Source organism: Cloeon dipterum, chromosome 1 (assembly GCF_949628265.1).
Source record: "Cloeon dipterum chromosome 1, ieCloDipt1.1, whole genome shotgun sequence".
NCBI classification, from domain to species: domain Eukaryota; kingdom Metazoa; phylum Arthropoda; class Insecta; order Ephemeroptera; family Baetidae; genus Cloeon; species Cloeon dipterum.
The window spans coordinates 39,442,220-39,458,495 of NC_088786.1; the positions used below are offsets into that span (position 1 = coordinate 39,442,220).

The window sequence follows — 16,276 nt, forward strand, 5'->3', positions numbered from 1 at the left end:
CGTAGAGGGAAAAACCAATGTTTTTCGGACTCGTGGTGAAATTCCGGACCCTGAAGCGGGGTCTCTGCGCCCCCGCTGCGTGAAAAGCCTAATAATCTTTCAATTTATTTTAATAATTCCCCTAGGAGCCGTCCGGTAACTGGCGAAATCTAATTCAAAACTTCGATATTTTTAAAAGGCGTTGAACAATATTTTTTAAACTACACGTTCTATTTAATTATGTCCCTTTTTATTTCGACATGCTAAAAGTTTTCGTTTGTTTTGCTTATTTATTTTTGCTCCATCATAAAGTCCATTTTGTGCAAGCCAACATTTCCCAATGTGCTTTTTTACTATCACGTAAATTTCCTTTCCTAAACAAGGAAATTGCTGGATAAATCAGCTCGTTTAATTTTTCCGCCTGATTTATTTTTCTGGAAAGAAAGTATAGTTTTTATTGCTCTCTGGATGAACGCCAAGCATGAGTGCTTTTCCCTTGAAAATAATAAAAATAAATATTTATTCCCGCAGCAACAAACAACAACAAGAGCATAATTCAGTGCCAACTTTTTTACTGGCCTTTATTTATTTATTTAAAACTCGCAATTTTCCTGCGTCGTGTTCGAGTCATAACAGATTTTATTTTTATTATTAAATTTTCCATTCTATTTCGAGATAAGTAATTGCATGGTAATTACTACAGTCTCGGCCTGAGGGGGTTGCGCCTCGTTTCAACCAGTTTATGGATGAATTTATTCGACATGAATGTGAATTGCATCGCATGCGTTCTCTTTCGACACGACGCGCCAACGAGTGCTTTATTGCCTGCCACCTTTCGCCGCAGCCGCATTCTTCGCTCCATGCCATCGACACTCGAGACTCGAGACGAGCCGAATCACTTAAATATATAGATAGACGCGGCGAGAAATGAAGAGCTTTCATCTCGACACTCGAATTATCCCGCGCGCGGAATGAGAAAATGCAATCTTAACCAACGTGTAATTTCCAATAAAGTTTTATTATTATTTATAAATCGCTTCAAATAGAAAACACGACTTTCAACTTGATTTCAAGACTGAATTTCTCCACAAAATCCTACAGAAATTAAAATTTAAAACAAATTTCAGTTGATTTACGAATAAATTTACTTAATTTTTTGTATTTAAAGGTTCTCTAACAGCCAGTTGAATTTTCAGACGAATTTTGTGCGAAAATGGTAAATTTGAGAAGAATATGCTCAATAGGAAAAAAAACTGTAAATTTAATCAGCTTTCTGAATTTAGGCAGTTTTTGACGCTACTTAAAACTGCTGAATTTTAATCAGGTCAAACAAACACCCCTTTCGAAAACCTGCAATTTTTGAAAAAATAAAAAATAACTTTCAAGACTCAAAAGAACTATTTTCTATCTTCTCACAATTAAATTTTCATAATTTTTCCCACCCTTGAAGTGCACAATTAATTTCCTTTGCTAAAAAAGGGGGCGTAACCGGTTAAATTCGGAATTTTAAAATTTGGCGCAATTTTGGCCAGAAATAAAAATAAAAAAGAGTATTTTACAAGCAATTTTCCCTAAAAAAAAACCGGACCGACAGCATAAAAGCCGGCATTTTGTGCCAGAATCAACAGCAAAGCATCAAATTGCCGCGTCAAGAAGTAATAAAACAATTATTGTTCATTTTAAAACTCAAAAATTGTAGAGGTCGAAAGAACGAACGGCAGAAATACCTGAATTTTTAAAGAAGGGATCGTTTGTTCAGTGTATTTTTCCCTCAATTTTTTGAGCAAAAAATTGGACATTTTGTGATTTCAGATCCATTTTAGAATTGTTAAGGTGAGAGAAATAAATTTTTAGTCGGCTGGAAAACCGGACTAGCAACAAATGCCGGCGTTTTGTGCGGCGCAGAATCGAATTACGGCGCGGCGGCAACAAGGCGTAAAACAATTAATGTTCAAATTCAAAAAAGCACGAGGGCAATAAAACGAACGAGAACAAGCTACACTAAACTTCTTCTCGTTCTCGGCTCTGCTCGAGTGGATAGCGACGACCAAGTCTTGAAGTAAATCAATAGGACCGCGTCTGTCCGTCTGACAGATAAATAATAATAACAAGAAAGAAAGAAAAGGGGAAATCTATCTGCGGTTTGTTGTACGGTCATTTTGGCGAGTAGTTGCGCGCACCGAGCACCACGCCCAGCAGCAAAGCGTGCAGGTGGTGCTGGGGCTTTAGCGGCTGGAATTTATTCCTCGAGCCAACCAACTACTTCTTCGACACCGCCGCGGAGCAACGAGCTGTAAATTTCGCCGAGCGGCAACAGCAACAGCAGCAGCAGCAGGAATAATCACGGCGATGCTTGCTTTCGAACGGCAATTTTCGCCGCGGCCCCGACTGGAAATTTGCTCTTGATGATTAGCGCCAAAGACCAAAGTTTCGAAGATTCGCGCGGCCGCCAGATTTACTTTAAAATCCAATCCTTCGAGACAAACTAGAAAATTTTATAAGGTTATATTCGGGAGACTGGTTTTCGGATAAATTTAGACACTTTTAAACGAAATAGTCAGAATGGACGTATTAAAGACGGCTTTTGGACGTGTTTTGGACGACTTTAGACGGTTTTTGCACTTTTTAACAGTTTTAAATCGATTTATTGCATGATTCGTGCTGATTTGATGGTCCAGCTGTGATTTGGAGCTGAGAAAAAATTAGTCAATCGTCTTTCTAAAATTATAATTAAATTTCCCTTTAATCACGTGTTAGTTTGTTTTCGTAAACACATTTTTGGGCTCGGCTCCCGATTAAATCGGTGCAGTCTCGATTATTCCTTTCTTTCGATGAAGGTCGGTCGGCAGTTCAACTCGCCAACTGGTGCATTCATTTTTTTATATTTTATTTTAGAATGTGATGCGGGTAATCGTCGTCTAAAGTCAAGACTTTCACGAGTGTGCAGGCCGTAATTGGCGCAGATTGTTTCCTCACCTTCACCTAGCCGCAATCATCTTCAAATTCCACGTCGGAGCACGAGCAAAATCCAGCTTTGACATTTCAACGCTTGAGAAATTGGCAAAGCCGTAATACATAATTATTGCCAACGATAGAAAGGATTTTATAATTAAAGACTCACTGAAACCACATTTTTTTATATTCCAATCGGTTCCCGAGGGTCTAAAATAATTTTTCAGGTGGAAAATCGTTTTTTGACGTGAAAGCAAAACGCACGTTGCTTTGGCGCGCAAAACGTTTGAATCTTTTTGTCGCTACGGCGCATGCGTCGCCCCTCTGACGTCACAGCCAAGCAGGAAGCAAGGCTGTGACGTCAGAGGAGTGGGGGGACGCATGCGCAGTAGTGACAAAAAGATTTAAACGTTTTGCGCGCCAAAAAAACATTTTCTGACCTGAAAAATGATTTACCCCACCTATTTCGACCCTGAGGAATAATTAGAAACATAAAAAACGATTAAATTCTAATTAAAAATTGGTCAAAGAGGAATTTCGAGCGAAAAGACGATTTTCTCGAGTGCTAAGTCAGGTCCGGTCAGGTCGAGGATAATCCTGGTGCACACATTCGCGGCAAAAATCGTAAATCACGACTCGGTCGGTGGTGGACGTGGAGTCTGACGCGAATACAAATGCCGTGCGGCGCAGGATGGAGAGCCGGTCGGGCGAGTAGGTGTCCTGTCCGGTCGGTGCAAAAATGCTCTCGATTCTCCGTCGGATAGAATTTGAGCCAAGATGGCGACGACTGCCAAGGTTAGCCGGCCACCTGTGCGCGCGCTGCACCACGATGAATTTACTGCAAAAGCGGCCGCTAATAATTATTACCATTTTACGACAGCTCTCGGGAATTTCGAGCTCGGACGCTTGCAGAAATTTAAAAAATCAATTTATTTTGATTTTGGGCGCAGCTGGAGGGAAGGAAAATGAGAAAAGGGCCAATTTGTGTATAGTGATTACATTTTCAGACTCAGATTCGTGTGGCTGGCTGGCTGGCTGGTCGGAATCGAGTTTGCGGAATGCTGGCTGGCAGCGCAGAGGAGAAAGGAGCAATTTGAAAGTAACGCAGCAGGAAATAAATAATGATCGCATCTCGAAAATCTCGTCTGCTGAGAGCCAGCCGATCAGACAGACGCTGCACCTGCCACTCACAACAGAAAGCACTATTTTATATAGCCGCCGGCCACTTAAAATATTTATCCGTATATTTCGTTCAATCAAATTTTGCTCGCCACGCTCGAGGAAACTGAATGGCTGGTGACGTTTCGCCGCCATTCAAGTTGCACTCGAGCCGCCGCTGTGGACGCTGGCAATTATATATTGGCCGCGGCTTTTTCTAACTCCAAATTAAATATATGCCGAGTGATTCACTTCGCGGAATCGCCACTGACTCAAAATCCAAACAATCGTGCATGCACCAATTTGCACCTCAACTACGAAGCTTGTATTTTTAAAAGGAAGAATTTATTTTTGTTCAAATCAACGGGAGACGCAAAGATCGATTTTTTGGTCTTTTAACTGTCAGATAAATATGGGCAAGATGGCAGTGCCTGAGTTTTTTTCCTATTTATTTATTTATCAAGCAGGAAAATCAAGCTGGAGAGTGAGAATTATCACTGGAAAAAAGCAATTACTTTTTAAGTGGCCGGCAAACCGTGATTGTGCTATCTGAAATATTTAAAAAGGCCTTTGTCGCGGCATAAAACAGCACGTGTTCGAGGAAAAAATGCAAAGGACTTTCCTTCCGAGGAATTTGGTTAAATAATTGCTCATTTGTGTCAGACCAAGAATTTTTCATTTAAATACCAAATTAATTTGTACGTGATTGTATTAATTGTGCTGCTGTTTAATTACCAGCAGAAAATTCTTATGAATTGGCTCGATTTTCAGATTTAAAAAAAAATATTGGTATTGCGAAAATTCATTTTAAATTTTGGAAAATTCGAAATAAAATTTTTTTGTGAAGATAACAGTTGTCGGCCATCTAATTAGGCATCTTTTGAGACCAAACTTATGCTTCTAGGTTAATTAAAACTCAAGAAATTCACCATTTTTTAAAAATAAATAAATAAAATTTAAAAAAAATTGAAATTGCGGACGATTTGACAGGAAAGCCATTTCAAATTTTCAATAATTTTAAAGGGTTAAATAATAAAATTACGATTATTTTGTAAACCACACGTTCTATTTAATTATCTGATTTTTTTCCTTTCGAAAGGTTAAAAAAGGCTTTCGTTTGCTTTGGTAAAAAAACGTGTTTTCGCAGAGCCGATTTTTTTTGCACTTGATTGTATTAGTTGTGCCAATTACCAGCTGATAATTCTTCAGAATTAGCTAGACTTCCACTCTTCAAAAAAAAAAAAAAAAAAAAAAAAGGCACTATATATTCATTTTAAATTTTGTAAAATTCAAAATAAAATATCGTACAGCTGAAAGATGTCTGCCATGCAATAAGGCATCTTTTGAGACTAAATTTAAGCTTCTAGATTAATTAGAACTCGAGATATTCACCATTCTTCTTAAATAAAAAAATTTAAATATTAAAAAAAAATCAATAAAATCATGTTTTTGCGAGCGATTTTAATTTTTTCTCGTGATTTAATTAATTGTGCAGCTGAATAGTTATTTTAAACATTTTTAATAAAATTAAAAATTAGTTTTTCAAGTATTTTTGGGTGTTAAGTGTGAAGTAAAGCCGTAGAACTATCTCTCTTTGCGTCTCGTGGTGAGATGCCGGGCTTATTTACTCGCGCGGCCCGTTTGGCTAGGAGCTAACGTGCATTCCGATTATCATAAATGCAGCCCTTCTCACGGCGGCTCGCTCGCTCGCTCGCTCGCTCGGCCAGCCGGCAACAAACAACAAACATTATTTCGTGCGCAGCGCTCCTTGAAAAGCAGCACAATGAAATGAGTCGGGTGTCTGCCGCCCGCCCGGCCGCCCAGAGACTCGAGACTCGAGCGAGACGCAAGACAACAAGACTCGCTTTTCGCGTTCTCCGGAAAATTATTTTTATTATTATTTCGCTCGATTCTGATCTCAAAGTTTCGGCGCAACTCGTCGTTTCCATGGGCGGCAACCTGGACACCGTTGATTGCGCCTTGTTAAATGTTAAATCATTTTTTTCTTTCTTTCTGCGAACGGTTCAGCTTCAGGTTGACGTCAAAGGTTCATTTTATCTTAGAGGAAAAATTATTAAAAGGGGGAATATTTTTTTCAGTCCGAAAAGTAGCATTGGACAATTATTTCACCAAATTTGGAAAAATTATTTGAATTTTTAAGACTAAAAATTGAATTAATATTTTTCTAAAATAATTTTTATCAAAATAAAATTTAAAAATGAGGATTTTGAGTTTTTACCAGCTAGAAAATATAATTTGGTCAGTCTGAAATTAAAATAGCATATAATTTTTGCATTTAAAAACGTTAAATTCAGTTTAAAAAAATAAAAAAAAGATTTTACCTCAAATTTTCAGTCTCTGCCAGTTTTAAAAAGCAATTACGAAAGTTCATTTTTTAATATGGGAATAAAGGGATTTTAACCAGTTTGAATTTTTATAGCTAAAAATGTAATTAATTTTTGTTAAATCGTAGTTTTATTTAAATACATACAAATAAATTTAAAAAGTAAAGATTTTGAGATTAAACCATTCAGAAAAAACATTTATTGGCTTTTAATTATGATTAATTCAGTTTAAAATAAAAAAAAACTAAAATTTTACTTAAAAAATGAAGCATATTTCAGTCCTTCCCAGATTTAAAAATGAAAAGTTCAAGCCAAAAAGCCAATTACGGAAGAGATTCTAAATATTTTTAGGGCAAAAAGCTGTTTTTCAAGCCAAATTTGGAAAAATATTTGAATTTTTAAAACAAAAAATATAGTTTTTATTATTCTAAAACCATTGATTCATTAAAAAAATATTTTTAATTAGCATTTTTAGACTTTACTAGAATAAATTCGGTTAAAAATGTTTTTACTTAAATTTGCATGAAAATTGAAGCATCGGCCGGATTTAAAATGAAAAGTGCGAGCCGAAAAGCCAATTCTGGACGTTTATTTTTTTAAGGAAAAATGGATTTTTAGCCACATCAGAAAAAACTTCAAATTTTTAAGACAAAACGTAGTTAATTATTTGTAAAATCACTGTTATTTAAATATACAAAATTTATAAAAAAGGATTTAGAGATTTAACCAGCCAGAAAACAATAATTGGCAGTTCTAAAAATAAAAAAGGCATAAGATTTTGTATTTTAAAACGTTTAATTTAATTAAAAAAATAATAATTAATAAAATGAACATAAAAATTATCAATTTTTCAGCCTTTGCCAGTTTTAAAATTTAAAATGCCAAACGAAAAACCTATTAAGGAAGAGTTTCGATTTTTTTATAAGGCCAGAAGGGATTTTTCACAAAATTTGGAAAAATATTTGAATTTAGAAGGCTTAAAATGTAGTTTTTTTACGAAAATAAATCAAACTTAATTTTAAATATGATGATTTTGACATTCAAACAGCAAGAAAACCCCAATTCAACTGACATGAACATAAAAATTACCATTTTTCAGCCCTTGCCGGTTATAAAATGAAAAGTGCGCGGCGAAAAGCCAATTACCGGCCTTTCTCCCGTGTGCCATGCCTGCATGCATGTTTGATTTTTTTTATTTTTTTTTTGCCCGCGAGTGAGTTTCTCGGGCGTTACATCACCGGGTCAGCGCACGTTAGGTGGCTTCGTTCGGCTGCCCTGCCGTCCCTCCCGAGGCGATAAAAAAAAATGTACGCGAACCAAATTTTCTTTCGGAAGAGTGCGTGCCGCGAGTGCCGAGTTCTGATCGGCTGATAGAAATAAGAAACTGGTTCGGGAGGAAGAAACGCAAGCCCATAGCAACCGCAACAATCGCCCAGAGCCTTTTAACAATGAAGCGCCCCGCATTATTTTTTGTTTCATAACTCGAAAGGAGCTGCATGGGGGCTCCAGTTTATTATTTTCTTTCCGCGTATTTGGAAATGTGAATAGGGGTTTATTTTGTTTTCAAAGAATTGGAGGTTTCGACACAACAATTTTCTTTTGCAACCTATTTTTAAGCAGGATTATTTCCCAATTTGAGTGAATCGAGGACGCGGCGCCGAACGACAGCATTTCCTTCTCTATTTTCAGCCGCGAGCCAGCGACCGATCGGCGAATTCAATTCCTTCGAGCCGCGCCGAAACAATAATAATACGAGTGCACTTCCGGTGCCGCCGCCGAGATTCGCGAGAAACTTTTAAAACAACTGCTCCAGGGAAAATTGTGCGCAGTTGCCAGCAGGAAAATTTAGAATTTAGTCCGCAGAATGGCAATCACGCTCGTTTCCTATGAAAGGCAGCTTCCGATTTGCACGGAAAATTCTGGAAACTGGCGAAAACGTTGCGAAATAATTTCGAAATGGTTGAAAATCTGTCCTGTTTGCAGGGAAAATTTAAATTGAAGCCAGAAATGAGGGAGAAATTGATTTAAAAAAATCCTGGAGTTAGAAATTAAAGTTTTCAGCCTTGGAAAATTTTAAAAATTAATTTTCCGGCTTTTTAAAAATTTTTAATTCAAAAATTTCAATTTAATTTAATTTTTAGAGTTAAAAAAATCAATCTTCAGGTTTTTAAAAATTAAAATTTGACAAATAAGAAGTTTTATAAGCAAATAAAATTAAAAATTAAGCAAATCTCAATTTTTTCCTATTTTCTGTATAAAAAAAATATATTTCAAGAAAATGTGGTCCTACCGTGCCATGTTGGCGTTCGCTGCCTCCTCGGGCAGCCGAGCGGGACGTCCGAAATCCCTTTTTAAGGGTTAATTAGAGTAATATCCTTGTGTGAAAGGGACGCACTAGAGTGACTGCCGATGCGACACCGAGTGTCCCGCCTGGCCGACTGCTGCTGCTTTGGGAAAATGCCGGGTCTGCGTGCCGCTCGCTCGCTCGCTCGCTGCTGCAGACTCTCTCTCTCTCTCTCTCTCTCTCGCTCTCCTCCTCCTCGTCCCGTGTGTGTGTGCGTCGGAGAGAAACACACGTGGCGCGACCCACACCGGGCGCGGGCGGGCGCATGCGTTGCCCCGCGCGAAATGAAATAGAAATTAAGAAAGACGACGGTCGCGGCGGCGGCCACCACAGGTGCCCCTCGCACGTCAAAACACTCCAAATTTTTGTTTGTTTATCAGCCTGAGAGAGAAGCAGCAGCAGCCGCACCGGCAGGTCAAGGAGAAGACGCAATTTTATTTTGAAAGGCTAGGAAAATAACTTATTTTTCGACGATTAATTCTTTTCTTTATAATTTAAAGGCGCAAGGGATCTTCTTAGGTTTGAAAGCCAGAAAAACAGGAGGCAGCGGTGCACTGAAAAAGGATGGAAATTTCTAAAAATTAATTTTAAATTTCTTAAAATTGAGGAAAAATATTAAAGTTTCAGATATTTTTACTGCCATATTTTTATTTTTAATTTTTAACCTTTAATTCGATAAACCCAAATTTATTATTTAAAAAATTAAAAACCTGAAAATTATATTTAAAAATTTTCAAAGTCTGAAAAAACATTTTCAATGGTCCAATGATTTTTGTAATGTAAATTAAATTATTTTAAATCCATTTGTCTAAAACTTAGGGGTTTAATTTTTTATTCCCTTCGATCAAAATAAAATTTTGACCAATAAGAAAATATTTTCCAACGTTTTCGCAAAAAAATCTTGGCAAAAAGTCAAAATTCTAAGATTCAGAAATGTTTAAACCAGAAAGAGTTGCATTTGCTTACCATCCGGTTTTTTAAAGCCACTGAATTTTCACCAATTTTTGGCGGAAGAAAAGAAATTTTCCACTTTACCACTGTGAAAATCTATCATTTGCGTTCAGAGCGGTAAAAACTTCCTAATAAAATTAATATTTAGGCGCCTCAACAAGGGGCATCGATTGCTACTAAAATCGGTGCCATCCGGCTCACAGGGCCGCACCTGCGCTTCAAAAACAAAAGTTTAAAACGGCCTGGGAACGGATCTCAGGTTAGGGTACCCTGAAAAAGGTCGCTTTTGTATCCCAGGTCAAAGCTTAATCAAAGACCTGTCCATTGAGGGTTCGTGGTCGACGATCGGACAAACGGCCGAATTTTAATAAAAATAAACCTTTTTTTACTTTTTCGAAAAATCGTAAAAATTTGAAAATTGGTCCGATTTTGAAAAACCACAAACGGGCAAACGCGCCTCATCAAGGGGCATCGATTTGTGCTAAAATCAGCCTACTCCGGCCCATAGGACCCCACCTGGGCCCCGAAAACAAAGGTTTTAAATGTCACATTATGTTAAAAAACCGGACTAGGAGCGGATCTCAGGTCGGGTTACCCTGAAAAAGGTCACAAGGGTACCGCAGGTCAAAGACCTGTCCAATAAGGGGTCATGGTTCACGATCGGATGAAAAGCCGAATTTTAATAAAAATAAACCCATTTTTTTACTTTGTTAGAAAAATTGGACGAAATAAATTCGTGAAAATTCGAAATTTGATCCGATTTTGGAAAACCACACACGGGTGGATGCGCCCAACTAAGGGGCATCGATTGGTTCCCAAATTGGCTCGGTCTGGCCCATCGGGTCCCATCTGGGCCCCGAAATACAGATTTTTTATCATTAGAAAATATTTTTGTACGATTTCGAAATAGTAAAAAATAAAAATTTCAGATTTTTTATTAATCCCTCCAGAAATTAAGGATTGCAATTGCTTATTGCCCGGTTTTTACACCATTTCTGGCGCAAGAAATGAATTTTTCAATTTTTTTCTAGGTGAAAATCTTAAATTTTGCGGTCGGAGAGGTAAAAATTCCTTCTTTAATTGCTATTTTCTGCCTCAATTTCTCCAAAAATTTTTATGGCAATATTTGAAGACGAGGTCACGAGCAAATAATTAAAAAATAATTCCAAAAAGTGCCTAAAAAAGTTGCAAAAATTAAAAAAAATATTTTCCAACCCTACGACCAGATAAATAACAATTGGATAAATTTTAAAATTAAATTTCCTCATTTAAGAACATTGCCCTGACCAAATTTAATAAAATTGTAATTTCCGGGAATGAAATACATAATTTAAAAATTAAGTTTTACAAGCGAAGAAGAAAGAAAAGATAAAAAAAATAGAAAAAAATCATTTTCTATAGGAAACGCATCTTCAAATAGACAAGAATTATTAATTAATCGCGAGAGTTACTTTCCAGACTGATGTGGTCGTTAAATCTAGTTGCAGCGCGATTGCATGACTGGTCTAAAAGCGGAGCGAGACGAATCTTCAAGTGGCTATTAGAGAGAGTACTCGCGTACGTTTTGTCCGTAATTGGAAAATTGGCCTGCCGACAGACTCGCGTCTTGTGCAGTCTGCTCGCAAAATTTCAGCCGGCGTGAAAGAAAAAATAAAAAGTGATGCTTCGCAAATAATCCGGTTTCGAGTAAAACAAAAGCCCTTTTCGTCAAAAGCGGCCGGGGGAAACGAAAACGAAAAACCAAGGTCGCCACTTGCGTTATCGTTTTGTCCTTATTTTTTTAAAAAAGAAAATGCGCCTGTCTTATCGTGTCGAATTACCCTGAAAATCGAGGAAAGGAGAATTTAAGGTTGGAAAATATTTTCTAATGGGTGAAAATCTGTTCTAATTGAAGGGAAAATAAATTTAATCCTTGAAAATGAATTTAAAAATTTTTAATTCACAGAAAATGGATTTTTCAGCCTTGGAAAAATTTAAATAATAATTTTCATGATTTTCCCTCATCGAATTTTAGGTTAAAATCAGGAAAAACTAAATTAAATCCTTGAAAATAAATTTAAAAAATTTTAATTTACAAAAAATTGATTTTTCAGCCCGGGAAAAATTGAAATATAATTATTTTTTTACATTAGGAATTAAAAAAATAGATTCCTACAAATTTCCAACCTTTGCCTAATAAAAAAAATAATAAATGGTTCGTGGCCGCGCAGAGAGGGGCAAGATGGCGGCTGTAAGTGTCTCAGATGCATTTCGATTGGATTTGAGGGCATTAACGACATTTCACACCTGATAACTGATTCATTTCCGAGAGGAATGCTTTTTTCCCTTTTTTTAAAGCGTTAAACACGCAGCCATTCACCGTGAATCCAGGTGGCCGCGAGAGAAAGAGAGAAAAAACAATCAAGAACGGGTGCATCTGAGTGGAAACGGCTGCTTTTTATCCTGCGCCAAGATGAAGGATGCTAATCGGGCCAATAACCCGGCCTCGCGATTGTCCAATATTTATTATGTACGCCAACCAAGGAACGGACGGATGGATGGAGGAGAAAGAATCAAACTAGTAAGTGCACGGCGGTGTGGCGAAAGGACAATAATCACACAGCACTCGTTGCTGATTGTTCGCGAATCTCCGCTCGAATCCAAGCTGCACGTGGAGGAAGACGTAATTTGCGACACACAAGCCGGAAAGAATTTTAAAATTAATTTAATTCGTTGAATAAAATCCTTAAAATGAGGAAAAAGATTAAAAGTTTGAGAAAATTGGCTTTTCAAGCGGGAGAATAAATTCTCTCCGTGATTTTTCTTCAAAATTCACACACTTTTGAATAGAACGCGACGAAAGGGATCGAAATATTTCTTTTAATTTTGAAATATTCGAACTTGTAAGCCTAACAATGATATTTCTTTCGCCTTAAATTTTAAAAATCAATTTTAAAAAATCCCAATTATTTTTTTAAATGAAATTATCGGTTTTTTTCAATCAGAATTTGGAGTTTTAAATTATTTAAATATTTTTTACTAGGAATTTTCGTTCTAATTAAAAAAACGTGAGAAAATCGACTAATCATGAACTGTAAAAACCACGATTTATTTCACAATTTAGAGAATTTTCGCTCAAAATTCACACGTTTTTTGACAGACTCCGAGGAAAGAAGTTAAAATTAATTTTTGGTTAGTTTGTACGAATATCAGGAGTTGAAAAATTAAATGTATTTATTTTTCAACTTTTCCGGGCTGAAAAAACATTAAAAGCTTCCCTACGCCTTAAATTTTGTCCGAAATTTCTTGACTTAAAAAATAAAAAAGGCGATTTTTTTAGAAATTATAAAAAAATTATGCTCAATATTGTGATAAATTAGCAAAGAAATTGCCAAATTATAAAATTTATTATTTTTTTTAATTATCTTTTTCCATTTATGTTGTTTTATGCTTATTTTTTCAATCTTTAATTTAAGCTAGACATCCCAAAGCTCAATAAGTCTGAGTTTTTCTTTCAGGTATTTTTTTTTTAATTAAATTATCAGTTTTTAGTCATTTAACAATCATAATTTCGAGCTTTATTTAATTAATTTCAGATTTTTTATTCAGTAAGATTTATGTGAGAAATTAGGCTGAGCATTTATTGTCTCCTAACTGTAAAACCACGATTTATTTCATAATTAAGGTAATTTTTCCTCAACATTCACACGTTTGTGGGCAGATCGCGAAGAGAGGAGTCGGAATCAAGTTTTTACGAATTTCTGGAGAATTATAAAGATATTTGAGATACAAGAAAATTTATATTTACACTTTTTCAGGCTTAAAAACCTAAAAATATTGTTCTCGCCTTAAATTTTATCTGAAATTTCTAGACTACAAAGCAATTTTAAAAAATAGAAAAGCCTGCAGGTGTTTTTTGGGTTTATTTTCTATTTTTCTTTTCTATATTTAATAATAATATTCAAAATTGTGGTGAATTTGTAAAAAAAAATTGCAATTTATTAAATTAAAAATATTATTTTGAGTCAATTTATTAAAATTAAGGTTAATTATTTTTTTAAAATTCAGTTCTTTTCAACCATTAAAAATTCTTCGAATTAATTAAAGGTTTTCACTGTGATTCTTCGTTTTAATTTAAAAAAAATAAAAATCAGAAAAAATTTCGGACAAAAACTAATTTTATTTTTTATTTTTTTCCTAGGAAATTACTGGATGGAATTTTCCGCAAATTTTTGTTTAAATTAGAAACGCGCAGTAAAATACATATTTGCCTACGAGCGTCCAAAAGCAGAGATAAGACAACAAAAACTTGACCCAAAATCGGCGTTCACAAATTCTTCTTTAAAGCAAAATTCCATTAAAAAAAATCGCTGTGTAATCGCGTTATTAAGAATGTGGCACATTGGCAAGGAGGACGGAAATCCCGGCCGGTCCATCCGACGATGACTTTCAAATAAATCAGCATCCGAGCAAAAAATAATAAATTATGCAGAAGCGAGACGTCCACCTCCGAAAGGTGAACCATTTTTAAAATCAGGAATTAAGCGACTTTCTCCACGCCTTGATCGATTTAAAAATAAATTAGAGTAGAAAATAATAATTAGCACTCACGGTTTGCATCCGTCGGCGCCGAAAGACGAAAAATTTAATATCCAATCTATGTGGTGTTATCGCGGCAGATAAGACGGAATTGGACGAATTTTATTAAGCTTCTCCTCCGAAGGTGTTCGAACGCCGAATGGAAAGACGCAGAGAGATAAGGAGAAAAAAAACAGCCGCTCGGCCGAGCACGCCGCGCACCAGCCGTGCAATTAATTCGCAGCTTTGCCATTTTAACGGCCTCTTTTTCCTCCTTGTCCCTCCAAGGATCGTGATATTACAGATGTCGACCGGATCGAACTTCAAATTATTCAATTATTGCCTTTGAAGGAGATGACGAAATAAATTTTAACTTACCGTTGAATTACGTCACAAATGTTTTGTTTTGGTAAAATTCTTGCCTGCAAAAGGTTTCAAAACCGCTTTGTGTCGATTTTGTTATTTTATTTCACAGTATCAGCGGGAGACGGATTTAGAAATCCCTTTGTGTGCCTGTCAGGTAACGACGATTGGTGGTTGGGGGAATGTTGCCATGCAGAACAAAACAGACGGGGGTGAAAATAATGTCGGTGGCACGCACGGCCGGCGATTCATGACAGAAAAGGTCGGCCTGGCGGCCCTTAACCGGACCGAATTTCGGCCCGACCGGACCGCCAGACGCTCCAAATCGGGTTTGGCTCGAGTTTGGTCGCGGCCGACACCGAATTAAGTCAAAATTACTCACCAAAACACACACGTGCGTTCGGCGGAGTAGCGACGACCAATCGACGGCTTGGATTTGGACGAGTGTGAATTTCGATTGTCATTTATTGTGAGCGGCCAATGCTGCAGCGCAGCTGAACGGTGCTGCTACCGTTAGTTGCGCGAACCAGCAGCAGCACCAGTGGCGGCCGTGGCGGGAGAGTCAGCTGTGGTTTGAATAATTTTCGCCGCATGAGGGAAGGGAAATCGAATTTTTAAACGAATTAAATGGATTTCATTCTTTATTTGAACATGAATTCCGTTATTATCATCAGATATTAAACAAGAGTTGTAATCGAGGTAGTTTCGATAGATATATATGACGTGAACAGGCCATTGGGCGATTCGGAAAAAACAGGATTGAACCAAAATTTTGCAAATTTTGAGATACGCAAGTATGCAGCATTGGTTTTTTGGCGAAAAAGCAGCAGGAAAATATACATGAAGCCATTTATGGGTTAGTAGAATTTTTCCGGAGACCGGAAATCACTAAATTAGCATTAAAAAACAATAATAAAAGATATTTACACCGTCCAAATCTTCAAGAAAGGAAAAATAAGACAATAACAATTTAAATTTTAAATAGTTGCGAAAATTTATTTTGAAATATTTACATATTAGTATCCAATCATCTCTCTGCTTGAAGCCCGACTCAAAAAGGATTTTTTTGCAGAAATTAGAGTTTCATTTTTTAAAATTTGCCAATCAATTCCGAAAAAAAGTTGAATTTTAATTGTATTGTTTTATTTGTAAAGCGATTTTTGCAATACTAATAATTGGTATGGGGGTAATAATTGCCGTTGCCACAAATACTATGAATGACACTTACCGCTCTGTTAACCGGAATCAGGGTTGCAAAAAACCCGATTTTTTTTAAAAAAAAATGCAGTGCATTGGTAATAAACGTTTTTTTTTCAATTTTTACCAGTTTTGCGCAGGCAACGTTTTCACCTTATTTTTCAATAATTTTCTAATTATTAGCTGATTGGCTCGACTTGAAAAATAGTCAGAGATAAATTTTAGGAAAATTTAGGCAATTTAAGAAAATATGTGCACAGTGGAGGAAATGTTGACAACTCCGACCGATAATTTTAGATTTTCACCGGAAAAAATGGAATAAATTTATTTCTTGCAATTCTTGCGCAAGAAATTTGTAAAAGTTTAGTGGTAAAAACCGTTTAAAACCAGTGTTGAAAAAACCGGGTGGTAAGCAAATGCAACCCTGACC

General features: G+C 36.3%; 1 protein-coding gene across 2 annotated transcripts in view; it reads right to left on the reverse strand.

Moving 5' to 3' along the window:
* Positions 1-15,128, reverse strand: part of spoon (spoonbill) — a 31,810-nt gene extending 16,682 nt beyond the window's left edge. Inside the window, exon 1 of one of the 2 annotated variants that reach the window (XM_065476860.1) lies at positions 15,032-15,128. In XM_065476860.1, coding sequence (XP_065332932.1) covers positions 15,032-15,113 — 82 coding nt within the window. In that variant the 5' untranslated portion in view covers positions 15,114-15,128. Of the gene's footprint in view, positions 1-8,724; positions 8,893-15,031 lie in introns of those variants that run through there. The other variant, XM_065476862.1, reaches the window with a different exon arrangement.
* Between the last annotated feature and the right edge of the window lie 1,148 nt (positions 15,129-16,276).